The sequence below is a fragment of the Pristis pectinata genome, chromosome 13 (genome assembly GCF_009764475.1).
Source record: "Pristis pectinata isolate sPriPec2 chromosome 13, sPriPec2.1.pri, whole genome shotgun sequence".
Classification (NCBI taxonomy): Eukaryota; Metazoa; Chordata; class Chondrichthyes; order Rhinopristiformes; family Pristidae; genus Pristis; species Pristis pectinata.
The window spans coordinates 38,556,944-38,573,309 of NC_067417.1; the positions used below are offsets into that span (position 1 = coordinate 38,556,944).

Genomic DNA, 16,366 nt, shown 5'->3' on the forward strand with positions numbered 1-16,366 from the left:
TGCTAATACAAATATAGGGGTGTTAGCAAGAAGTGAGGACCTATAAGAGTCTCCAGAGGGATATAGTACAAAAGTGAAGAAGTTAAGAATTAATGTTTAGACTTAGACTGAAATTCTGTTTCTAGAGACAGGAGGATTGATATCGATGAAATAAAGTAATTTGCAGAATCAGAGACTGAAAACTTTTTAAACACTTATCATAAACCTGAATGTATGACATAAGAGTGGTGGAAGCAAATTTCAGTTTTTAATAAAAGGAAAGTATTTAGATATTAAATTAATTGGATAGCTATAGCGAAGGGTAGCCCTGGCTCAATGAGCTGATCGAATCATCAGGCAATGCAGCATAAAAGAGCAATGAGTAGAACAGTGACGAGGCCTTTTTGTGAAATTCTGACCCACATTTGTAAGGTCTGTGATATGAATTTAAGGAAGTTAGTTTTTAATTTTAAAAAATTCTAAGATTGTTAAATGCTTTTGTGATTAAGATTATTCCTATACTAAATGTTCAGGGAAAAAATTGTAGTGCATATTAAGAGACCCGATGGAACACCTTTAAATCCAAACAGGAGAATCATCTGGTGCCCCTTTATTCCAGAGGAAAATGAGGAAAATGGTGAAGGAAGTCAAACACTTGCTGTTTTACACGAAGATAGGGTAAGATGGATCGGCATATTTCAAAAATGGTAATCTTTAAATAAATCTAACCTGTCTTTGCTCACTAGATAATGTGCAGTGTGGATTGCAGACATTAATGTTGTTAAAGATATGTTAAAAGGTGTTTGTGCATCCTAGATTGCTAGTTTTGTTTTAACTTAATTATCTGTTTACCAGCGAAGACACGGTTTCCTGATATTATAACAAATAAGATGTAATACTCAGTTCTGCCTTACTTTTCATTGCTCAGCATCTCATTCCATCTATGAGCTATTGGGGAAATCAGGTTATTGCTACTGCTTGATGGGTCAGTGAATTCTTGTTTTTTTGAGGTATTAAATAATTTGTGCTTGTGACTTGATGCAGGCTGAGGTCTGGGATCTGGATATTCTAAGAAACAGCAATAACACCTGGCCTGTTGAGGCAACAGATATAAAGGAAGGCTCTATTATTGTGAAGGGACACACAGCCGTAAGTATAAAATTAAATGAAAATTTCTTAAACAATAAATTCAACCTGTATGCATTAATTCATACCACATTAACTTTTTTCCATCAAAAGAAATGTTTGTGTTTTTATTAACTTTCTATCTATACAGTAAAGGTCAAGGAGAAGTCTCTTAGTATGTTGCTTACAGATCTCACTTTGAATAAAGTCATTATGATCAGACAAAGCTCAGACCTTGTCAGTTTTCCAGATATTTTGAGTAACTAACAAACTACTTGTATACAATTAACTTAATAGCATTCAAGCAGTAAAAATTCCCAAGGTACTTCAGAAGTAAAAACTTGGTCAAAGATGGTTTTTAAGGACTACCTTTGAAAAGAGCAAGTAGAAATAGGATGAAGTTTAGGAAGAAAACCTGGTAATAATTTCAGGGAAATTCTGTGGTCTATTGTGCCTGTCTGCAATATTTCCTTAGTGGACATTTAGTGTTAAATCCCAGTTGTTAAGACCATTAGACGTAGGAGCAAAATTAGGCCATTAGGCCCTTCGAGTCTGTTCCGCCATTTGATCATGACTGATTTATTTTTCCACCTCAACCCCATTTTCCTGCCTTCTCCCCGTAACCTTTGACGCCCTTACTAATCAAGAACCAATCAACCTCCACTTTAAATATACCCAATGACACGGTCTCCACAGCCGACTGTGGCAATGAATTCCACAGGTTCACCCCCCTCTGACTAAAGAAATTCCTCCTCCTCTCTGTTCTAAAGGGACATCTTTCTATTCTGAGGCTGTGCCCTCTAGTCCTAGACTCTCCCACTACTGGAAACATCCTCTTCACCTCCACTCTATCCAGGCCTTTCAATATTCGGTAGGTTTCAATGAGATTCCACCCCCCCCCATCCTTCAAAACTCCGGTGAGTACAGGCCCAGAGTCATCAAACGCTCCTCATACATTAACCCTTTCATTCCCGGGATCATTCTTGTAAACCTCCTCTGGACCCTCTCCATTGCCAGCACATCCTTCCTTGGATATGGAGCCCAAAACTGCTCACAATTCTCCAAATGTGGTCTGACTAGCGCCTTGTGAAGACCCAGTATTACATCCTTTTATATTTTAGTCCTCTCGAAATGAATGCTAATATTGGATTTGCCCTCCTTACTACCGACTCAACCTGCAAGTTAACCTTTAGGGAATCCTGCACTAGGGCTCCCAAGTCCCTTTGCACCTCCAATTTCTGAGTTTGCTCCCCATTTAGAAAATAATCTATGCCTTTATTCCTTCTACCGAAGAGCATGATCATACACTTCTCTACGCTGTATTCCATCTGCCACTTCTTTGCCCATTCTCCCAACCTGTCCAAGTCCTTCTGCAGACTCCCTGCTTCCTCAACACTACCTGCCTCTCACCTATCTTTGTATTGTCCGCAAACTTGGCCACAAAGCCCTCAATTCCATCATCCAGATCATTAACATAAAATGTGAAAAATAGCGGACCCAACACAGACCCATGCAGAACACCACTAGTCAATGGCAGCCAACCATAAAAGGCTTCCTTTATTCCCACTCTTTGCCTTCCGCCAGTCAGCCAATCTTCTATCCATGCCAGTACCTTTCCTGTAATACCATGGACTCCTATCTTGTTTAGCAGCCTCATGTGTGGCACCTTGTCAAAGGCCTTCAGTGGTCTATCGTGCCTGTCTGCAATATTTCCTTGGTGGACATTTAGTATTAAATCCCAGTTGTTAAGACCGTAAGACGTAGGAGCAGAATTAGGCGCTTTGAGTCTGCTCCACCATTTGATCATGGCTGATTTATTTTTCCCTCTCAACCCACTGACTCTCCTTTGTCTATCCTGCCTGTAACATCCTCAAAGAATTCTAACAGATTTGTCAGGCAAGATCTCCCCTTAGAGGAACCATGCTGACTTCAGCCTATTTTATCATGTGCTTCTAAGTACCCTGAAACCTCATCCTTAATGGACTCTAGCATCTTACCAACCACTGAAGTCAGGCTAACTGGCAGATAATTTCCTGTCTTTTGCTTCCTTTCCTTCTTAAAGAGTGGACTGACATTTGCGATTTTTCTAGTCCTCAGGAACCATTCCTGACTTAGTGATTCTTGAAAGATCACTGCTAGTGCCTCCATAATCTCTTCAGCTACCTCAGTGCCCTGGGGTGCAGTCCATCCGGTCCAGGTGACTTATCTACCTTCAGACCTTTCAGTTTCCCAAGTACCTTCTCCTTGGTAATAGCGACTACACTCACTTCTGCCCCCTGACTCTCTCGAATTTCTGGCACGTTGCTGGTATCTTCTACAGTGACGACTGACGCAAAATATTTATTCAGTTTGTCTGCCGTTTCTTTGTTCCCCATTACTACCTCTCCAGCGTCATTTTCCAGTGGTCCGATGTCCAGTCTTGCCTCTCTTTTACTCTTTATATATCGAAAAAGCTTTTGGTATCCTTTTTTATATTATTGGCTAGCTTACTTTCATATTTCATCTTTTCTCCCCTTATTGATTTTTTAGTTGCCTTCTGTTGGTTTTTAAAAGCTTCCCATTCCTCTAGCTTCCCACTAATTTTTGCAATATTGTATGCCTTCTCTTTTACTTTTATGCTGCCTTTGACTTCCCTTGTCAGCCACGGTTCCCTCACCTCCCTTTAGAATGATGCTGCTTCTTTGGGATGAACTGATGCTGCTTCTTTGGGATGAACTGATGCTGCGTCTTCTGAATTACTCCCAGAAACTCCTGCCATTGCTGCTCTACCATCATCCTTGCTAGGGTCCCCTCCCAATCAGCTTTGGCCAGCTTCTCCCTCATGCCTCAATAGTTACCTTTGCTCAACTGTAATACTGATACATCTGACTTTTAGCTTCTCCCTGTGAAACTGCAGGGTGAATTCTATCGTATTATGATCACTGCCTCCTAAGGGTTTCTTTACCTTAAGCTCCCTAATCAAATCTGGTTCATTGCGCAACACCAAATCCAGAATTGCCTTTTCCCTTGTGGGTTCGATCACAAGCTGCTCTAAAAAGCTATCTTGTAGGCATTCTACAAATGCCTTCTCTTGGAGTTCATTACCAAACTGATTTTCCCAATCTACCTGCATATTGAAATCCCCATGACCACTGTAACATTGCCCTTTTAACAACTTTTTTTAATCTCCTGTTGTAATTTGTACCCCATATCCTGGCTACTATTCGGAGGCCTGTATATAACTCCCATCAGGGTCTTTTTACCCTTGCAGTTTCTTAACTCTACCCACAAGGATTCTACATCTTCTAATCCTATGTCACTTCTTGCTAAGGATTTGATTTCATTTTTTTTTTACCAACAGAACCACCCCAGCCCCTCTGCCCACCTGCCTGTCTTTTCGATAGGATGTGTATCCTTGGATGCTCAGCTCCCAGCTGTGATCTTCTTCCAACCATGACTCTGTGATGCCCACAATGTCATATCTGCCAGTTTCTAACTGCTATAAGCTCATCTACCTTATTTCTTATACTGTGTGCATTCATATATTACACCTTCCATCCTGTATTCACCACCCCTCTCCTCAAACTTACACTAAAGCTACCACACTGGCTTGACAGAGGGAGGTCTTGGTCCAATGGTGAGGAGGTCCAAGACGATTGGAGATCAAGCTTTGCTGCACACAGTCTCTCTCTGATCACGCACTCACTCACTTTCATTCTGTGTACACTCACTCACTCTATACCCTACACAATGGCACATACTTAATCATCTTGTCGACATGCATGCATGTACTTACTGTCTTCACATGTATGCACTACTCTTTCTCCCTCTCCTTCACTCATCCCCTACCCTCTTGATTCTCCCACTGACCACTGGTCCATCCCTTGCTGTCCAGCTGCTTGGTGTGTTCCATTGTGAGGCTGTCTTTTAATCACCGCCATTTGCCTTAATCTCCAAATGCTGATTGGGTCTCCCCTGAACTCTGGTTTGTGCAATTGTGCCACCTGAAACCTGCAGCCTAGTCCAAAATCCTGGCCTTCTCCCATAAAACTTCAGGCGCTGCCTGATGTTGGTAGATTGCAGTCTTCAGGTGTTCTGTGGGCTTGTTGGTGTGTTCTGGCGTAAGGTTTCCAAGCTGATGGAAACAGATTCATCCTGTGAGAGTGGGAACATCTCACTTGGCCACCATCATCCCTCAGCCTACAGAGTGACCTTGAACTCTGGTGTCTTGAAACCAATGGACCGACACTTGTGACTGCACCATCTCATGATCTGCCTGCTGCTGGAGGACAGGCCGTGTCTATTCAGGCTTTGCTTTCTGTTCGTCATGGGGGATGTCTGGGACCTTGGAGGATGGACCTAACAACTAAAAGAGGAGTCAATCTAATGACGTTTATTGAGGGAAAACTTTGGGCAGGACACCAGGAATGACTCTTCCATTTTTTTCTAGGACCACGAAAGAATTGCTTCTGCACACCTGACAGTTTGGCATCTCATCCAAAATGCAGAATCGCCAACACTATAGTCCTGAACCAGAATAGGCATGTTCTGCATTGTTAGAGGTTATCTTCTTTTAAGACATTAAACAGGCCTTGTTTACCATCTGAGATCCCATGGACCTAAAGAATACTGTTGTGCTGGTCATTGTTTATCACCCAGCCAACATTTATTTACGAAAGAAGCTGTCATTATTACATTGCCATTTGAAAATGTGAAGAAATTCAGCTGCCAGGTTACATGTATTGCAGCAGTGACAACACCTTAAAAGTGCTTTATTGGCTGAGAAGCACTTTTTATCATCATCTCATTGTCCTAAATTTGGTATCGAATGTACACCATCCAATAATTGAAAATATTTTTTGAAGTAGAGAGACCAAATTGCATGAGGTAGTCTGGATAAGCTATTTCCAGGTCCAAATGGTTTTGAAAATTACAATTTCTGGAGTTATTTGTTTTTCTTCTTGCTCTGATTTGTAACATATTTTGATTCTCTTCCCCCAACTCCCAATACCTGTGTTGTTGAGTTCTGATTATCTTTAAATTGAGTTTGCTGTCAATTTTTTTTTAAAGTTGGCACATGTCTAAAGCAGAATTGTGTGCAGACAGTTGCACTACAGAATGATTACTCGGTAATAATAAAATCAGGTTGATTGGCTTGCTGGGGACACAGGAGAGTGCAGATGCTGGAATCTGGAGCAAAAAAATCTGGAGTTCCTCCAGCAGTTTGATTCTTTCACTGTCCTTTTTAATTGTGTATCTGATGTTAATTGTTCAAAAGCTATCAAAGCTTCAGAAATGTACAAAGATCTGAAGTGAATGTAATCGGTGTTTCCAACATTTCTAATTGGTCTTTGTTTCAGCGGATCAGTGAAGGTGCTTTATCGCCAGATGGAACAGTCCTTGCAACTGCAAGCCATGATGGATATGTGAAGTTTTGGCAGATCTACATAGAGGGGCAAGATCAGCCGAGGTACAGATATATAACTTTGGCTGAAGCTGGATGATCAGATTACTACTATAATTCAAATAGTGTACTTATATTTACAAAAATTACACAAATTATAAAAAGTAAATAAAAGTTGTACAACTTTAGAGAAATCTCACTCTGAAGAAATGCAAATTGCGGATGATTGATTTAAACTGTTGGAGGTTTAATCATGGCAAATAATGTTTTTTGGTTTGTTTTGAATAGTTTTTTATATACTTTTTGAAGCAAAAAATTGCCAGCATTGTTATAGAATGAAAAATCTGATGACAACTAAAACATTGCATCTCTCAGCTGCTGAGGTACTTTATGGGCAGAGTTACTGGATATTAAAAGAAAAGCAAGGTTACAGTCCCCACACCTCTACCCCCAAATTGGCTGTCTGTTGTATCTTTATATTTTGTCATTTTAGACCTGAAGTGATATGGAGCAATTTTTGCATAATCAAACCTAGTAGCACCAACTGGTTAGAGTGTTTAGACAAATCAGTCGCATAACCATCTACCCGTGTATTCTAATTATGCACTTTATGGTGTTAAGTAGTGTTTGTGGTAACGTTTATGAATTTTATGTTAGTGGCATTTCTATGTTCTTGAGGGAACGTGTGGCTAGGCTGTTCAGAGCAGTTGTGACATGTGATGTGATTATGTTTCTAGAACCAGTGCTGTGCTGGTCTGAGCCTGAAGTTTCAGCTGTGCATTATTTCTGTGCTTAAACACAAATTTGAAGTTAATAATTAATGATGGTGAGATGTAGGCATTTTTTTCTTTTGCAATGAGAAAGTGCTGCTTGTTGTAACTATTGGAGGAAGTCCACAATTCAGATGGCAAAAGAATACAGTATTTTCAAAAACTTTAAGTTTTGGAGCAAATTGTAAATTCTGTTTTCAGAATTCTTATTGCAGCCGGCTTTTTAACTCTGGTGTTTTCTGAATTGATTGTACTCTTTTTAAGAAGCTGAACTTTTCCTTTGACTATAACTTTTGTGTAATGTACCCTCCTTGTCCTTTGTATGCTTTCCTTTGTTTTGGTCCCATTTTACTCTACACAGTACCCTGCTCAAGAAAAGGTAACTACTCTGCTTAAAATGTTTTTTTTTAATGTAAAATGTGAGGACTAATTGTTGATGACTATCAAGTTAGTGTATGAACAAGCTAGTTGGTGCAAATTTGCCCACCCCCATGCCCCCATCTTTGTCTTTAATGAAGAGTACAATGTAATGAAGTGTCTTTTGGAAATTTCTTCAATGTATTTTTGTTCCCTTGGCTGTTTTCACTGCTTTGCAATTAAATTCTGTTTGTAGGAGGTTGTTGCTGAGCTCTGAGCTTACAACATTTTATAAGCATACATTTGACAAGGTGAAATAAAAACAGAAAAAATCTGCAAAACGTTCAGCAGGTCAGGCATCTGTGGAGAGAGAAATGGTCAAGGTTTTGGGTCTGCGGGCCTTTGTCAGAACTGGAAAAGAGATGCAAGTTAGTTTTCAGTAAGAGAGGAGGTGGGGAGGAGTGTGGTGAATAAAAGGGTGAGTCAAAATGACTGAATGGGGGCAGTTGCCATCAATTTAAGCTGCTTGGTCTCTGTAGTGGTAAGGTTCTGAGACCCGCCTCGCAGGCCAGACCTGAATGAGTAGGATAAGAAAAAAAAAATGAGCCAACTGGATACTAAAACTCAGCAGGTCAGGCAGCATCTATAGAAAGAGAAACGGTTGATGTTTTAGATAAGGGACCCTTCATCACACCTGAAAAAGAAACAGATTAGTCTAAGGCAGCAGTTAAAGTGGGGGAGGATGATGGGTGGAACAACGGGAATTTCTCTGATAGGGTGAAGTCACATGGCAGGTAAAATCAGATTAAGTGTATTTATTGTTAATGTAGTTCCCAAGTTTCCATTTATAGTTGAGATGAAAATTCATTTCTAGTATGCATTCGAAATGTTAGATCAGTGAGAATTGTCCTTTAAATGCTCTCTAATTATCCCATTGGCCAACTAATGCAGCTTTGATGTCTGAAATTCTTTTGATCTCTAATGTGTTTCCTAATTACTTTTCTGTGGACCTTTTCAGGTGTCTTCATGAATGGAAGCCCCATGATGGTAGACCGTTATCTTGCCTTCTCTTTTGTGACAATCACTTAAAACAGGATCCAGAGTAAGTTTGTACTGGAGCAGTGTATCTATAGATGCATGTATTCCATTTGATAGGCACAAGAACATTTTTGTGCCATATGCAAGTGTGCTTATGGAAATGTGCTGCATGAATTTATAATTTCCTATTGAAAGTGATGGTCCTCAAGATTGGTAGCTGAATGAAAAGATTAATCTTTTAAACTCACTTTATTTTGAGGTGACAAATGATACATTTCAAAGCAATTCCTTTTGTTCTGCTTGTACACAAACCTGCTCCGAAATGGGAGAGGGCTCAAACTTTCCTGACCTTTTTCCTATAAAACCCCCCAGCTCTTTGCAGGATAGAAACACAGCTTTATTTTTGTGACTCTACGGACAGGCTAAGTGACTGTGGAAGATCTTAGATGCAATTTTTCAAAGTTATTTTGGGATTTTTTTTTTCCTCTTCCCATTTCCTCTTTCTAGGTCTCTGGACCATGTACTACTTTGAAACTGTCCACTAGGAAGTGTTTGAAAGCAGGTTGGAGTGGTTTCCTGTATTATCTTGCTTCCCTGCAATCCTTCACTGGAGAAGAGTGTGGCATTAGCTCAGCTCCCTCCTTTGGCGTTGTGGATGAGATTGGGAGTTGCAATGTGGGGAATCAAGAGTATAGACATGGGTTCTTTTATTCAGTGTTGGAGCTCCACTGAGCTGCCTCACTTGTCAGCTTCTTAAAACAAACGTCAAACCAGCTTTGATTTCTTTATATCAAAAAAAGTTTGATTTAAGCAAGAACTACAGAAGAGGACAATTAATGTACTACTTTAGAGTAGTTTTTAATTAAGTATTTGCAGGATTTCTAAAAATGAACATTGTATAATGAAGGCCAAACTGCAAAGTTTGAGTATTTTTTGTGGGATGAAAGAATAATGTTTTTTTTTAAAAGCAAGTCCAAATTTACAGTGGAAAAGTGAAGCTAATTGAGGCTACACTGAAGTGGTTTGTACTAATTAGACTAATGCCTAGGTTCTATGATTATTTTTTCCATGTGATATTTAGTAAAGGTCAGTATTTTAAACTGCTATATGCTGGGTGTTTTTTCTTGAAATATATTCTTCAGTATGATTAGAAGGCCCTGATTTAAAACCTCAGAAGTCTGTTTACTTCTGGAAGGCCATGTTCCATTTTTTTCCAGCATTATCTGAAATAGTTCATGCCAGTATAAGATGTGAGAATAACTGACAGGTTAGAAAACACAGAACCAAGATAATAGACACTGATGTCCAAAGGTGAAATTCTTGAGGAGCATCTATATAAAGTGTTCCTATTGTCTTGAGAAAAGCAATTTGTTGAGTTGGTGCCTTCAGCAGTTTTTGCAAGTTTTCATTTTGTTACCTTGTTACCTTCAAAGTAAATCTGAAATCAGATAATAACCTGTATTTTTCAAAAAATGAAATCAGGATCTCAAGTTATTTGTATCATGAAGAGTAGAGTGCAGAGTTAACCTGCTTGTGAAGTTTCTATTTTCCCAGTAAGATTAAGTTGTCTGTGGGAGAGTTGGTTTTTAAGTAAAACTACATGAAAAGACCAAGAATAGATCAACTACTTAACCTCTTGATTAATACTAAAAAAAAGCCATATTGCAAACTGCTTTGCTCCAAATTGCTTCATTGCTGTAAAGCTTTTTGGGCTGTCCTCAGGTCATAAAAGGCACTATACATTTCCACCTCTATTTTTCATTTTATTTATATTGACACATGCTAACTCTAGTTGGGTCTACTGCTAATGATTTATTTCTTTTCCTCCTCTATTCTATAGAGTCCCTTTCTGGCGTTTCTTGATTACTGGAGCAGATCAGAATAGAGAGCTGAAGATGTGGTGTACTGTGTCATGGACTTGTTTACAGACTATCAGGTATAACGTTAAAATAGAACAGTTGAGATATTGTGTCTATGTTAATCTTTGGGGTCAAGTTTAAATCGTTAGTGCTGACTTTACCCATTTGCTAAAGTAAGAAATTTGTGAGTAGGTTATAGCTTAAGTGCCCTGAAGTTTTGATTTCATTTTTAAAAAATCTCAGATTATGTTTAATAGGATCTTAACATGTTGCAGCCTGGATAGTGGACATTTCCAGTTCATGTTAGTGTGTTATTGTCAACCACTGGAATGCTACATTTGTTTGCCAGTGTTGCAAAACCTTGATGATCAGACTTGCTGTTATGTTCAGGATTGTTTTCTCATTGCACTTTTTGTTCCTGCTTCTATGTTAGATTAGAGAGTTTTATCCCTTTTTTGTTTAAAATTGGTCTAAAAGTATTTTTCCCTCAACTTTTTTCCCTTTCTCATAGTTGATATTTTTTGTGACAATTTATTTGTGACAAGCAACCAAGTTATGTAGTACATGACAGGAAACTGTATCACGTTGAATTTTATCTTTGTTTTTTATGCTTTAGGTTTATGCCTGACACTTTTAATACCAATGTGCAGCCAAGTCTGAAAGCTAGCTTGGATCTATCTGCAGAATATCTAATCCTCAGTGATGTTCAGAGAAAAGTGAGTTTCTTCAGATCTCTTGCAATGAATCTCTGCATTAATTATCGTTCACAATTTAAAAATAGGATTGTCAAACTAGTAGACTTTTCTCATTGACAAATCACATTTCACCTTGTTCTCACTGATCCTACAAAAATAGAAGGTGGCAGTCCTTATGGAATCAAACATATACTGGATGAAAGATGTAAATAAACACATTTGTTATGGCACATGAATTGCATGAATAATGTTCTGCCTTGGTACCTTCCATAAATGAATAAAACAAAACTACATCAACATTCCAGGAGATTTAAAAAAAATTAATGGAGTTACTTTAAATGTTTTTAATTGTGTCTGTTTTATTGTCTTCAAATTTTAAAATCTTTTTTTTAATTGTTTCTACTTTTAGCATGTCTCACGTGAGTTCAAGTGCTTATGGATGTCAAAGTAATTCTCAGGCATCCAATAACAGTGAGCCTGAGGCCTTGCAGTTCTGTCAGTGGAAGTAGCTGCTCACACTGAGACAGCTCCTATGCTACCCTCTGTCATTGGGAGGGCTAGGAGCTAAGCTCCTTGTTGAACAATGAACCAGGGACCACACTGGAAGGAAGGGGATGACCCAAGGGCAGTGACTTTGGGGGCAGGGGAACATATGCCCTGATATTTTTCTGCTCTCCTTGGTGTTTAAAATAATAAAGCTGGTTTTCTCTCCAAACATGGTTTCATTTCTTGTACTCTGAAGCCAGCTGCTTCTGAAGACAAGCCTGGCAGTTATGCTTGGAATTCAAAAAAACCAAAGTAAACCTGTGACCAGAGGTCCCTGTTAATTGAGATGTCTGGCAAATTAGTCCAATGTTGGCAAGGTTGAAACTGTCCTATATGGCACCTACCAGGAATGCTGAGCCTTGACTCTTCATTCCAGCCTCCAACTCCTCATCTGCTTGCCCACATTGAATGTGCTAGTACATATTCTGAATATTCTCCTTGATCCTAAGCTGAGCTACTAACCATACTTTTCTATCACTAAAAATCCTCTACTTAAATATTGTTGGTCTCATTCCACCTCTTTTACACCATTGTTGAAATACAGGAAGGTCCACTCTTCCAAAGCATCTGTGGTTTTCAATTTGATTAGAACTTCACCAATATACTGTCGTGCACTAAATCTAGCTCTTCTGTTCTTACTATCCATAGTTGGTTTCTGTTAAATCCTTTAATTTTCCAACTGTATTTAAATCTTTATTATTTACAAATCATTTTGTGGCTTTGATCTTTGCTACATCTACAACTTTAGTTTGCTAGAATGAGCCCTCTGTTCTTTCAGTAGTCCTCCATTGTATTCTATCTCAGTTTTTCAGTCTAATGTTCTGGCAAAACATATAAAACTATTTGCCTGTTTTGAAATCTTGCTTTCTGTCTGCTATAATGCCATTTGTAATTGTTCTTGCTCCTTTATGACTGGACCCCTTTAATTTTTGGACATGAAACAGTTTAGGTTTAATGGTGTTAATGAGTACAGGTTATTTTTATATAATTTTCTAATATAGTGTTCCTTACGCTATATTGTTCAAATCAAATTAAATTGTTATTTCGCTGCTGCAGGTGTTGTACGTGATGGAGCTACATCAGAGCCAGGATGATGGCAAAGCCCATTTTGTCTCCATATCCGAATTTTTGCTTACCCACCCAGTGCTCAGCTTTGGCATTCAGGATGTCAGCAGATGTCGGCCGAGACACACAGAGGTCCTGCCTGCTGAGGAAGACAGTGAGACTTTAAGTGCAGGTCTGCAAACAATTAATGGTATATTGTAGAATATTGTATATTTTCTTTTCAGGAAAATAATTAGTATCTTGGCGCTGTCTCAGTAATAGAAAAAAAATGGATGAATAGATATTGCTGGTTGGATTGGGCATGTATTTCAGTATAATGTGTGTGATCTGACTAGATTTTACTCTTCATTCTGTACAATTCTTTTACTGCAAAGGCTGCCAGGTATTCTGGTCTTGGGATGCTACTCATGTGGCTCTTGTCAAGTTTATGCAGAACTTGTCTTTTACATTTACTAATGTTTATATGGATGGGGCGGGGAAGAGAAATTCCTCACCTAGATCTGTGATTGTGGAAAAAAGATTATGAACTTAGAAAAAAAAACAGTATTTTCGACTTTCCTAGTCTCTGGTAAAGGCCCTGGGGACTATTGTAGAACAGAGGGACCCAGAAGTACAAGTACATGGTTCCCTGAAAGTAGCATCACAGTAAGCAGGGTGGTGAAGGAGGCTTTTGGCACGCTGGCCTTCGAGTATAGAAGTTGGGATGTTATGTGGCAGTCGGGCAAGATGTTGGTGAGGCCACATTTGGAATATTGTGTTCAGTTTTGGTCACCCCACTATAGGAAAGATGCCACTAAGCTGGAAAGATTTACAAAGATATTGCCAGGTCTCGAGGGATTGAGTTATAGAGAGAGGTTGAGAATAAGGCTTTATTCATTGGAACGTAGGAGAATGAGGGGTGATTTTATAGAGGTGTATAAAATCATGAGGGGCATAATTAGGGTGAATACGCACAGTTTTTGTTTCCAGGGTTGGGGAATCAAGAACTATGGGGCATAAGTTTAAGTGGAGTGGGGGGGGGGGGGGGGGGGGGTGGTGAGATTTAAAAGGAACCTTTGGGCATCTTTTTCACCCAGAGGGTGGTTGCTATATGGAATGAGCTGCCGGGGAAAGTGGCTGAGGCAAGTACATTAACAACATTTAAAAGACACTTGGGCTGGTAGATGGATAGGAAAGGTTTCGAGGGAAATGGGCCAAATGTGGGCAAATGGGACTAGCTTAGAGGGGCATCTTAGTTGGCATGGACCGGTTGGGCTGAATGGCCTGTTTCTGTGCTGTATGACTAACTCTATTTGCTTGTGATTATGAATCAGTGGTTTTTATTGGAGTTGTGAAGTGACTAAAATCTATAGTATGAAAAATAATCTTAATTCACGTATATGATACTCAAAGGATACAGAGGTTTTGCAGGAATGGCAATTTGATGTTGAACGGCAAAGCAGGCCAAAAGGGGCTGATTTCAAATTTTAATTTCAAAGAGCACAGGAAGTCAGGTTCATGTGATATTTCCTTAATAATGTGTTCATTTATTTTCTTGGCAGAAGGAAATCCTGGCCCCATTGAATCTTCAGTAGTACAGATAAAATTGTACTGTGTACACACCAAGTAAGTGACAGAGTTGAGGGTTTTCTGAATTTATTGATGACTTTCTGAGAGTAAATGGGCACCAAGTTGATACTTAATTGTTTTGTTTTGGGTAGATTATTTATGCCTAAGAATAAATCATGGAAGTTATGATTAATTGTAATGCAAGAAAAAGCTAAAAGTTTCCTTTTAAAAATATTCTGTAGAGTTTCGGTACTTGTAGGTGTTTTGGTGAGTTCTGCTCATATTTCATTTTCTGCGCCTATTCCATTTTCTAGCACTGTAGTCTTGCATTTTTTTGTGTCAGGTTTTACATTTGATAGAAGATCCAAGCTCCTCTTTGGGCTAAACAGGCTTTTAAAAATATTTTTAAGAAATGCATTAATACTTAAATACAGTTGTTGCTCTTTATCTCTGTTTTGTATTATTTTTAATTCTAGACCTAACTCAAAGTGAGAATGGAACACCAAACAAAAGCCAGTGTTGTTGAATATTTATTCTAACATCTGAGTTATAATGATGCAAGTTTATGTTTTATTTTCCTAAGGTTTCACAATAGAAGTAGCTATTAAATATGCAGTAACTAAATAAAAGAAAGTCAAAGACTGCCGCTAACTGGACAGACCAATTTTTAACAGTTTTTCTCAGGATATAAGCAGCATTCATTCAGCAATAAATGCTGCACTTCCTTAATTGCCTCTTATTAGGTGGTGCTAAATTGCCTCCTTGAATCACTGCAGTTAACATTGAAGGAACACTGACAGTATTATTAGGTTGTTCCAGGATTTTAAACGAGGGATGAAGGATCAGCAGTGTATTTCCCACTCTAGGTGATGTGCGATTTGGTTTTCTCTTGTATCTCTTTCCTTTGTTTCTCTAGATGGTAAGGTTCTCTGGTTTAGATGTGACTGCTGGGTATTTTGTAAATGGTAGGCCCTGTAGCCATTTTCCACCAGTGGTCAAGGGAATTCATGTTTAGTGTGGTCTAATGGTGCTTTGTCCTTGCTTTTTGTCATAATAAGTCCAGATATTTTACTGCCTTTTTATCTGAGGAATTGTGAATGGAACTGTATCTGCAGTTATAAGCCAGCATCCTTAAAGTTGTTAGTATGTATGGGTTTATTATTCTCACTTGTACCGAGGTACAGTGAAAAACTTGTCTCGCATACTGATCGTACAGGTCAATTCATTACACAGTGCAGTTACATTGAGTTAGTACAAAGTGCATTGAGGTAGTACAGGTAAAAGCAATAACAGTACAGAGTAAAGCGTCACAGCTACAGAGAAAGTGCAGTGCAATAAGGTGTAAGGTCACAACAAGGTAGATCGTGAGCTCGGAGTCCCATCTCATCGTATAAGGGAACCGTTCAATACTCTCATCACAGTGGGATAGAAGCTGTCCTTAAGTCTGGTGGTATGTGCCCTCAGGCTCCTGTATCTTCTACCTGATGGAAGAGGAGAGAAAGAATGACTTGGGTGGGTGGGGTCTTTGATTATGCTGGCTGCTTTGCCAAGGTAGCGAGAGGTAAAGACAGAGTCCAAGGAGGGGAAGCTGTTTGAATGGAAGCTCATTGATGAAGCAGCTGGTTTGGCTCATGACACTACTGTGAAGTGATGCTTAGAAATGAATGAGTTTCCCTGACTGGTTTTATGTAAAGATAAATTCAACAGTTTTATTACTTTAGAAACTCAACTTTAATGTGAAGAAATCTTCAGAAGTATTTTCCTGCCTTCTACTTGTTCCCACTGTTTCCCATTTCCCATTATATTATTTCCTTAATAGTGTCTGCTCTCACATGTTTAGGCAGTACACGCATGGGGTTCTGGATAGGTTTGTCCCATTGAGGGAGGGTAAGGATGGTAGAGTGAAGGAACCATGGTTGACGAGCTGTAGAATATCTTGTCAAGAGGAAGAAAGAAGCTTACCTGAGGTTTAGAAAGTATGGATCCTACAGGGCTCTGGAG

At 39.1% G+C, this 16,366-nt stretch overlaps 1 protein-coding gene across 1 annotated transcript in view; it reads left to right on the top strand.

Annotated features, from left to right (window-relative positions):
• edc4 (enhancer of mRNA decapping 4) overlaps positions 1 to 16,366 on the top strand; it is a 74,345-nt gene that overhangs the window by 10,870 nt on the left and 47,109 nt on the right. The window contains 8 exon segments of the mRNA XM_052028710.1: positions 513 to 657; positions 1,024 to 1,128; positions 6,444 to 6,553; positions 8,633 to 8,716; positions 10,493 to 10,588; positions 11,128 to 11,227; positions 12,809 to 12,989; positions 14,359 to 14,422. Of these exon segments, the coding sequence (XP_051884670.1) occupies positions 513 to 657; positions 1,024 to 1,128; positions 6,444 to 6,553; positions 8,633 to 8,716; positions 10,493 to 10,588; positions 11,128 to 11,227; positions 12,809 to 12,989; positions 14,359 to 14,422 (885 nt within the window).